The 10243-nt window shown below is 40.7% G+C and overlaps 1 protein-coding gene across 1 annotated transcript; it reads left to right on the top strand.

Annotated features, from left to right (window-relative positions):
• The first annotated feature begins 2733 nt into the window (after positions 1 to 2733).
• On the top strand, positions 2734 to 9331 carry mospd1 (motile sperm domain containing 1). The gene is made up of 6 exons (XM_035433331.1): positions 2734 to 3042; positions 4492 to 4789; positions 4929 to 5004; positions 5638 to 5870; positions 6297 to 6458; positions 7781 to 9331. Exons 2-6 carry the CDS (start codon positions 4636 to 4638, stop codon positions 7810 to 7812), a joined length of 657 nt encoding a protein of 218 aa, XP_035289222.1. The 5' UTR covers positions 2734 to 3042; positions 4492 to 4635; the 3' UTR covers positions 7813 to 9331.
• The last annotated feature ends 912 nt before the right edge of the window (positions 9332 to 10243 follow it).

The following is a 10243-nucleotide window of genomic DNA, read 5'->3' as shown; positions in this document are numbered from 1 at the left end:
GCGTTGTTGAGTTACTGTATTTGTTTACACTTTCAACCTTAATATCGAATTGAAGTCTTGAGGTTTCCATATGAAACTGGAAAAAAGTATCCACAACAATCAGACTATCGGAGACCCTTTTGCTTGGGCTTGTTTGCTTTGACAGTTAATGCTTTATGCTCGTTCATAGGGTGGATTTCAGTTTCTGTGTATATTCAATCCATTCATAAAGTGGTAGTTGGCATATATAGCTGCAATATACTATTATTCTTCAGGAAGATGTCTTCTAAGTAGGGCTGGGCTTTGTGCTTGAGAAGGAGACCTTGGAAAAACAGGTTGTGGCTGTTGGTGGTGTTGGTAGGCCAGAAGAGGGCAGTCTTCGCTTTTGACCAAGCAGAAATGAAATGCTCCAGTGCACTGATGGGGACAATGTTGTGGGAGAGCAGGCCAAACTCACTGTAGACTTTAAAAATCTCATCACAATAAGTTGAGGTTTCCTGGTGACCTGGCCATGTTCCTGAATTTGACTGTCTGACCATCACCCCATTTAATTAGTTGCTTTTATCTCTGCCTCTCCACCTTAGCTGATGTGTAGTGAGTGTTCTGGTGGTTGCCATGCCGTACCCAAGTGGGTGCTGCACGTTGATGGTAGCTGAGGTGCAAAGGAAGGGTGCTGTACACATACAATTTCTGCTTTTTTAAATATCACAAACTGAGGGCTTCTGTGGTGTGTTTTATTTAATGGTGGCATTTGTATTTTTTTTAATGCATCCATTGTTTTACTATGTGAACACCTGTTACTGTTTTTAAAAATGGATTGTCCATTCCTATGAGTTGATGTCCTATAATCTATAATACCAAGGTTTCATACAGATACAGTGCTGGAACTCAAATAATAAATATTAATAAGTGCATTGTATTCTGCATTTTTATTATCCTGTAGAATGGGGTTGTTTTAAGAGTATGGCTATTTTGGGTCTATTTAGAAAATCTACAAGTCATGGTAACCACCTGTGCACAAAATAAAGACAAGTTACCAGGGTAGGAAGCATATGGATGAAATGACCTTGTAGTTGTCCAATGACCATGAAATGCACTTTTGTATGTCGCTTTGGATAAAAGCGTCTGCTAAGTAAATGTAATGTCTATAATATATCATCTGCAGGCATATATACTGTGGGTATCTCTGTATCTAGATGCAGTACTTTACATCTAGGCCTTCTGTTCCTTCTTGGTGATATCACATATTTGTATTCCTGAGACAAACAACAATGTTCTCCAATTCTGTACCACACTCTGGATAAGAGCATTTGCTAAGTGATTGTAATGCAAGTCCAAATAAAATTGTCACTCTTCAACGCATTCATGAAGCCATAAACCAGAAAAATGACCACATTTCCAAGATATTTTTATAGCAGCTACCCAATGAGCAAAAGCTAGAATTTAGATGCCTAGAGGAAATCTAGGCTGAGAGAGGTTTTAAACAGACCAGGTTAATCCCAGTATAGCTCAGGTTTAACCCAAATATAGCCTGGCTATGTCCTAGTTAGCTAGAAAACTTTCACTTTCAACCAACTGTAGTTGGACTGAATGCCTAGACAGAATTTCACTGCAATAAATATTCACTGGTTACACTGACGATTAATTTTAATTAACAACAGGACATAATGTAAATATGCAGACAAACAATTGCCATCAATAAGGGATTGTTCTGCAAAAATTACAGGTTATTATTGGCCTGTGCCTCTCCCATTGTAATCAACAAAATCTATACATCTCTCAAAGCTGGGTCGTGGATGCGATCCTTTAAACCTAAGAATGCATCATGACTAGAACAGGCTTCTCAGCCCATTGAGGGTCTTCATTTAACAACTGACAAAGTGATCTTGTTGCATTCTATCTTGTTCCTCCTTTAGATCTTATACAAGCATATATACCTGTTCACTGGTTTCAGCGCCATACATACCACACTTCATCCCTGTTCATCCCACACTTGTCCAATGAGGTTCCAGTCTGGCATGCTGTGCCTTTATGGCATGACTGCCACATTATAATCTTGCCTGAAAGCTCAACATCAAGAGGAAAAGATTTGCAGGAATGCAGGAATAATGGTGCATTAGACTGAGTCTAGAAGAAGTGCACAAAATTAGGTTCCAACACTTTATAGCATACAGTAGGCCTGCACACATAAATGCACCACATCAATTAATCAATTGTATCCAACAAATGGCACATAATTTTTGTGTTCTCTGTATTCAAAATACATAATCACCTCTGAAAAATGAAATCAGGTAACCTAGTTAAAGGGTTCTTCTAAAGCTTGATATTCTCCAAGGAAAGCATTAAGCACGTGGTGTGTTTGTGTAACCATTTATTATGTGTGGGCAGGTTCAATGACCTTGCAGGCATTAAATGTTTGCTATAATTACCACCAAGAATCATGCTTTAGAGAGTGTTGTGATGCAATAACACGATCTCACCTTATTCAATAAGAAAAAAAGAGCAAGAGTATGAAGAACCACAAAGTCCCAAAGTCTCCATGCAGCATAATATGAGACATCACCAAATAAGGAACAGGCACTTTGGCAGCCACTGGAAGTCCTTAACATTCTGAAACTCAGCTAAATTACAATCCACAGCCTCTAATGCTAGTTGCATATGACGAAATTTTTAAAATAAAATAAAAAATAAAAAAAAACACTTCAAATGTCACATTAATTGAAGCACTGGGCGCTTACATTTCAGCTTCCACGAACACGACAGGTCTGCATATGAAATACAGCCTACAGCAGAGTGCTGATTTGTCACTGAACGCGTCATAAGATATATACCAATGTGATATTACGAGAGTTTAAATCGCAACAAAGTATTCACATTTTGCGGTATAGTTAGAGTTACGTCAGAAAACGACTGGAGGAATTCTTTGAGCCCTCCACTATCCCGGCATCCACCGTGTGGAACTGCAGCATATTGACAAAGAGAAGGGAGAAAGGAGAGAAAACAACAGGGTGGGATTTAAACAACAGTCACAAGCAAGCGTTATCTATAAGGATTGAAAAGAGGGTAAGTCTGATCTTAAAATAAATGAATAAGCTAATTGGTGACAATTGTTTAGGAGATCTATTTACCTTCCCATTTAGCTGGTAGCTAGTTTAGAAGTAATATTTAACAGCTAAATAGCACAATAAAAAGATAACGTTCGCTAGCTCTGTCTGGCTAGCTCTCCAATGAAAATGGTCTTTGTTGTCACGGTAGGTAATGTTAGTTAGCTAGCTGTTCTGTTGAATAGTTAATTTCCTTTGTCTTTCTACCGTTGTTAAATAAAGGCATACAGTTTGGTAAATATCATAATTGTACCCAGCTATCTTAGATTGTAGTCAACTCGGTCGGTATCTGAGGTTGCCAGCAGCTAGCTAGCTTATATGTAGCTAAGTTAGCAAATTGACATCTGTTCATCTGCATAGTAATTGCTGTAGCTAATTGTCCATTGCTCCCAAATAGCTTATTAGTTTGCCCAGATGAGGGGTTTGCTCCTGTAATGTTAACTATTCTGATATTCCTGTCAGTGTGACCCATGTTAGCTACTTAGGTAATTAAGATGTCACACACAGGAACGTCACATAATAAGCTAGATATACAGTAGGTTTCGTTTTAACATAATAACGTTACATAGCTAGCTAGCTATTTAGCCTTTGTATTCGCTTATTTGGTAGTTTGCCTACTTGATAGTGTCCACGGCGTAAAGTTTACATCTTAGCAGCTAACGTTAACTGTGCTTATTGTGTGCAAACAGCATAATTAAACAAGCTTTAGCAAGCCAGATGGTATTGCAATTTAAGGTTTGCTCGACAGCTAACGTTAAACATGTGACAAGCTGATTTTAGCCCTATCAGGCCAGGACAGGTATTCCTGAATTTAAACATCGATGGCTGGTTAATGACGTTAGATTTCCAAGCTAATGACGTTGGCTACAAAGCTTGGAAGCTAAAAATCCATTGTGCTCAAGTGATTAATGCAGAGACCTCTTATAATAATAATAAAGAGATGGTCCATGTTTATCCCACGGGATAAACCCAACCATATTTGACTCAACACAGGCAGAGACGCTCTGGCACGCAGCTATTGCAAAAGACTTTAGCCAAGAATGACGTTTGAGCCTGTAAACATGCTCATGTGATTAGCCACGTGGAAGAGGAATCTAGTACGCGGAATATTATTTAAAAGAGGAAATCACGGCAAAGGTGAAATCACAGTATACGTATGTAAGCGTTGTGTTACACATACTGAACTTTTATTGATTATTGATTGGTTTTCATGAATCAGTCTTTCTTAACTCGTATTTATTATAGCAGTTTTTAAAAATGGTGGTCATTTTCAGTGTTTAAAAAGTTGTAGTTTGTCCAGGAAAACCATGTTTTATTCTACATGTGCGTGTGTTTTATATATATAATATATATATAAAAATAATGACGTTTCATATAGTTACAATAAAGATGGTCTTTTGTTTCCCAGGGTGTTTGTGATGCTGTTGATAAGCTGAGAGGAGAGGCCAATTGGCGCCTGGAGGGAGGTTACACAGCCACAAAGGGCACCGAGACTGGTGGGGACGGACAGACTGGAGCGAGAGCTGGGTTGGACTGAGTGCAGCGCGTGCCAATGCAGCATCATAACCGGCAGCCTGAGCTGGTGGAGGGAAGTCTTCCTGTGTTTGTGTTCCCCACTGAGCTGGTCTTCTACGCCGATGAGCAGACGTCCCACAAGCAGGTGCTCACGCTCTACAATCCCTACGAATTTGCCCTCAAGTTCAAAGGTGAGGGAGATCTCGGCACTCATGTGGCACGCAGTCCTGCAGTCCTTCCAGTCTGTTTGATGCCTCCACCGCTTTTTGGAGCTTTTGGGAAGGTTTACACTACTGTACACCATTTAAGCATCGATTTCTGTGTTTCCAGTTTTGTGTACAGCTCCGAACAAGTATGCCGTAGTAGACGCCACAGGAGCTGTGAAGCCACAGTGCTGCGTGGACATGTAAGTGAGGTTTTGATCTTCTTTTCCCATTTGTAAAGGTACACTTTCTCATGTGTGAGGTCATCGATAGCCCCACCCACCTTGTTTATTCATCTGTACATTCCAGCTGTCTGTCAAATTTAAGATGTCGGAGGCAACCTATCCAGCAGCTAAAGGGAGCACTCTGTTATATGTTCAAAAGATTTTAAGATGCAACACAATAGTCAGAGCTCTGTTTTGCTAGCTCTGGGCCCTCTAGCCTGGCCCCTCCCCTTCCGCGTGCATGCCTCTCCAGGTCACGTTTCCTGTCTGTTCTGGCCCTCCAGCAACCCCACCTATCTTCTGACAAAGGCTGAAGATCCACCGGTTCAGATTACGCCATGGTTGCTCTGACCTTCTTTAGCAGACCTTTCTTTCTTCTTTCAATTCAATTTAAACTTATTTAAAATGGACCTTCAGTGACCGCTTGGTGATATTGCACTTTTGTATTCCAGAGACTGACACTGATTTGCTCCACTTTTTAAAGTTGGATAAGCACGTATGCTAAGTGACTGTAATGCAATGGGTCTGGTTCTACCTGTTCCTGATGTGACTTTATGACCACATTTTTGTTTCTGCTGGACTTCACCCCCATCTCTGTCTGTTCCTACCCAGTGTAATCCGCCACAGGGACGTGCGGGCCTGCCACTATGGCGTGATCGATAAGTTCCGACTGCAGGTGTCTGAACAGAGCCAGCGGAAGGCTCTGGGCCGCAAGGAGGTGATGGCCACGCTGCTGCCCTCGGCCTCCCAGGAGCCGTCACACTCTCGGCCCCAAGAGGAGGAGCGCAGGATGAAGGAGCAGCTGGCCGACAGTGCTTTCTTTGAGCAGACCGCATTCCAGCCAGGTAGATAGTGCTGGCTTGCAGTTGTAACTTCTGTCCACCAGAGGGAGATCAATCCTAAAAAATCAGTTTGGTTGTGCTAATTTGAGAACTGTGTGAAGCATATGTTAATATTTAGCATTATGACTGTATCTGTAATTAGCCAAAGGTAGGATAAATAGGGCTACTTTGTTAGTCTTTCACTGCATCTAAGTAATTGATTTAATGTGGAAACTTTTAATTTGACCAGTTAGAATGTGAATTTTGACATTGGCTATTCCTAACAGTTTTAATAGAAATGCGTTGTCCTTGCTAATTCATAAGCTCTGCAGGTTCTCATTATATATGCGTTAGACAACACCTGCAATTGTACTAACCACACGCTGGTGATTTGCTGTGGGCAGGCAAGGGGGCATGTGAGTAAGGAGGATGTGGGTTTGCGTTGAGCAGAGAGCCGGGCAGCGCCAGGAGGGCCCAGCGTGCTGACCGTCCTGCTGGGGCTGGTGTGTGTGGCTGTCCTTATGCTTCCTACCCTGGGGGAGCTGGAGTCCGTTGTGCCTGTCTACCTCCACTTAAGTGTTAACAAGAAACTTGTAGCTGCTTACGTTCTAGGTGAGTGATCTGCCAAGTAAGGGATTTCCTGCCCTTGCTCTTTTTTATTTATTTTGTTTGGAGGTTTGGGCTTGGTCTTTATTATCTTTAGTATTTTTTGTTTTCCTATAAAGCATATTTGTGACACTGAGTGTCTGAATTGATCTCAGTTTACTCCAGGATATGGAATGACAAATGTATTTCAAATCAAATTCTTACATATATTTTTAAAAGGTCTATTAATTGTTTTACTTGAGTATGAGTATTTACTTGCTAATTTTAATTATTTTATTGCATAATTTTGATAGTTATAGACCCTGTTCTATCTTGTGTCTGTGGAACATGCTGCAAACAAAGGGCCTCATTCACAAAACTTTTCTTAAATTCTTCTGACTTTTGTTCTTAATAAAATTTCCTACAAAAAACCAATGTGGAATTCATGAAACGTGCACAGACCTTCCATTTTGTGTGTATCAGAGGATGAATGCCAATTGTTCATAAATTTAAAGTGTGTGCCTGTTCATGCCGATTTGCATAAGGAAGCATCTTGGTGATCTCATAAAAGGCATGCCACCTGCAGGGTTGTGTGCAAACATCAGCCTTTCATTGTTCTCTGCAAACGTATCTGCTCCTCATACATGGTCCCTAAAGACACAATTATGCAAGTATTCCAAATGCAACAAGTACACCATTGCTAAGTCGGGTTTGGCTTGTGCATTTGAGAGTCTTTTGGCTATATATCATCAATCACTTTTATCAGTAAACGTAATGAATTACACGCATTCCCAGCAAGGTTATTATTGTAAAATAAAGCCAAGATGAAAAGTGTGTGAGAAACTGAAACTGCTTTAAAAACTAAATTAAGCTAAACTGAAATTGAAATTAAAAGCTAATGAAAAATTTGAGGCTATTCAGATTCAGGTTAGTTAATGTAGTTAAAATCAATAGCATATTTAATATTATATTAATATAATAATTGTATTGATAAACGTTTGTTATTAACATGAGGTCTGTAACTACTTAAAATGACTTTGCATGAATCGTAAAGCATTCTAAATAGAAACATCTTACGCATATGCCTTTGGATACGCACCATATATTTTTATCTTACTGAAGAACTAATTCAGATAATGAACAAAAAAGCCTAGTTAACAATCAAATTTGACTGTACGCATGTTTTGAGGCCTCTTCTGAGCACGTTACAGTTGAGTAAGTGCACAGTTCAGTAAGACATCACAAATATAATTCAGAACTTTCTACTTAAGCATACCTAGATTTTAATATGCGTTTTGATAGCACTGTGGAATCATGCCTTACATTTGATTCTGCCTCTTCCTGCACAGGTCTTCTTACAATGGTTATCCTGCGGACTTGAGATGCTACAAGTGCGGGACATGTCCTGGAAAGAGAGGGGAAGGGAAATGAAGGATAGAACAAAGTCGACAGACACACGGGGTCGATAGCAGTGTGCCTTCAAATTGGAGACTAAACATGGGATTTACTCGAGACTTTCCTTATTTCCCGGATGTAGGACAAGATCGAGACCAAATTACTTTAGTCGCGATGCAGCAGGCTCTCTAGTGCACGGGTGTGCAACACTGGTCCTGGAGAGCCATAAGCTATGCTAGTTTTTATTTTCACCTTAAAATCAGCTCCTAGTTCAGACCCAAGTAACCAGGTTAAGTGAGTTAACTGTGTAATCGGCTGCTCTGACTGATTAAGTGCAGAGTAACAATGAAAGCCAGCAGAGCACGTGGCTCTCCAGGACTAGGGTTGCAGACCCCTGCCCTAGTGTGTAATTTAGCACACCTGACTCTGATAATTAGCGGCTCAACAAGATCTAGCTGTTGAATAAGATGTGTTTTGTTAGGGCTGGAGTGAAAACTTACAGGACGATAGATATCCAGGAACAGGGCTGGTTACCACTGGTCTAGTCCATTGGTTTTTGAACTCAGTCCTTGGAGGCCCTTGTGTTTGCTGGTTTTCGTTCTAACCACGATTACAATCCCCGAAATTTAGCAAGCGGTTGATTTTTTCTTGAGTAATGTAGCACAATGTGAATATGGAACTTTATTCTTCATGGCATTCATAGCTATTTCTGACATGATGGGGTTTTTAGAGGGTAAATAGTCCCTCGATAAATGAAGCGGAATTTCGTAAGTGGAACCAAGAAAACAATTTGTTAAAATTCTGGTATTGCAGTTGTGCTTGGAATGAAAACCAGCGTACACAATGACACCCCAGGACTGAGTTTGAAAACCACTGCTCTATAAAGCCTAAATAATTAGCCCACGTCAAAATACGAAAACATTTCAGTCTCCGCTGTCGCCATGTCTACTTTAAAAATAGCTGAACTCCGCTCTGGAGCATGCGCACTACGGCGGGGTAAACAAACGCTGATTTTGCGATTGGCGGGAGACTTTCTTGGGATCAGCGGATACGGAACTCGCGCGTTCTGCAATCAAGACTTCCCTAAACTTAATACGCTGGTTAGCTAACCATGTTAGCACGGTACTTTGGAAACCCGTATTAATACGGAGCTGCGTAATAAAATTGAAGGCACGCTGTAATTGACCCGTAGACCTTCCACCTGTGTCCTTGAAGGAGGGAGAGGGGGGAAACAGAAAAAGGTCTGACTGACAGGGGAACACAGTTACCCTCTAAATCGTGTTTTAACTGTTTTAAGACAACAAAAATAAACTTTAAAACAAACTGCTACTTGTATAAGCCAGGTGAAGTGAAGGTCAGTTAGTGCATGGCTGTTCGGAGCCTTGCACAGAGATGGACTGAGGGCAAGCTGTAGATGGGGGGAGGGGTAATTCAGGGAGGATGTCTGTGAAAGGGGTTTGCAGAGACAAAGGGAAATGTTTTATTAAAAGTGTTGTTCAACTTCACGTCCTGCGTTGCGTTTTCTTATTAACCCCCAGTCTGCAAACACAGGTGGGTAAAACACTATTTCACAAGCAAGATCAAATACACAAAAATGTCTGGGCTTGATGCACTTTGCCAACAACTGCTCTGGTTACAAATATCCTGTCCAGCTATTGTCATCAAGAGCAGAGCCAGTTACAGTTGGTTTCTTTTTAACTTTTGATAATTTGGCACATTTGTCTGCACAGTGCATTCTCATTCTTTGTAATGTCAACTTCTTTTTTTTTTTACTGTAATATCAACATGCCATGGCAGGATGGCATACGTGGCATCCCAATGTTTGCCATTAACGCTGGGCTGCACATGCCAGCACACCTGTGTGGAGAGTGATATTTTATCTGGCTTACCTTTGGTAAGACACTAATGGTGCGTTCACACAGCGAGCAACTCGTCAACCGAGTCGCCGGAAATCCATTCATTCTCTGTGTAGCTGAGCGACGCCCAGCAACACGAGCAACCAAAGTTGCCCGAAAAATGTTGCCCACAGTTTAAATTTTAACTGTTCAACTGTTCTAGTGCATATTACCTCCACCAGTCATTAATTTTTAAAAAATTATATTGTGACACCTACTGCCATTACCACAAATATAGTGCAGTCTAAGTATTTGGCCTGTGACACAACAGTGCTCCAGCATATTGGATTTGAAATGAAACCATGAATGAGGTTAAAGTGCTGACTGTAAGCTTTATTATGAAGTTATTTACATTCTTACCGGGTGAATCGTGTAGGAACTATGAGGATGACAAATTTGAATAAATTGATCAGAGACATAGCCAAAACATAGGGTTTGTCAAAATCAAATGTTTGATAAATTAAGAAGCAAGGACACACTGATGAGCTCAGCAATAGCAAACACCTTGCTAGACCAAAGAAG

Source organism: Anguilla anguilla, chromosome 9, assembly GCF_013347855.1.
Source record: "Anguilla anguilla isolate fAngAng1 chromosome 9, fAngAng1.pri, whole genome shotgun sequence".
Lineage (NCBI taxonomy): Eukaryota > Metazoa > Chordata > Actinopteri > Anguilliformes > Anguillidae > Anguilla > Anguilla anguilla.
The sequence above is the reverse complement of the archived record's forward strand: the minus strand, read 5'-3'. Positions and strand labels throughout refer to the sequence as shown.

Bases quoted from the DNA above. Each gene is read 5' to 3' on its own strand.
- mospd1 (XM_035433331.1), top strand. From the start codon at position 4,636: ATGCAGCATCATAACCGGCAGCCTGAGCTGGTGGAGGGAAGTCTTCCT. The intron at 5,005-5,637 runs GTAAGTGAGGTT...GTTCCTACCCAG, and splicing joins CCACAGTGCTGCGTGGACAT to TGTAATCCGCCACAGGGACG. The intron at 6,459-7,780 runs GTGAGTGATCTG...CTTCCTGCACAG, and splicing joins TGTAGCTGCTTACGTTCTAG to GTCTTCTTACAATGGTTATC.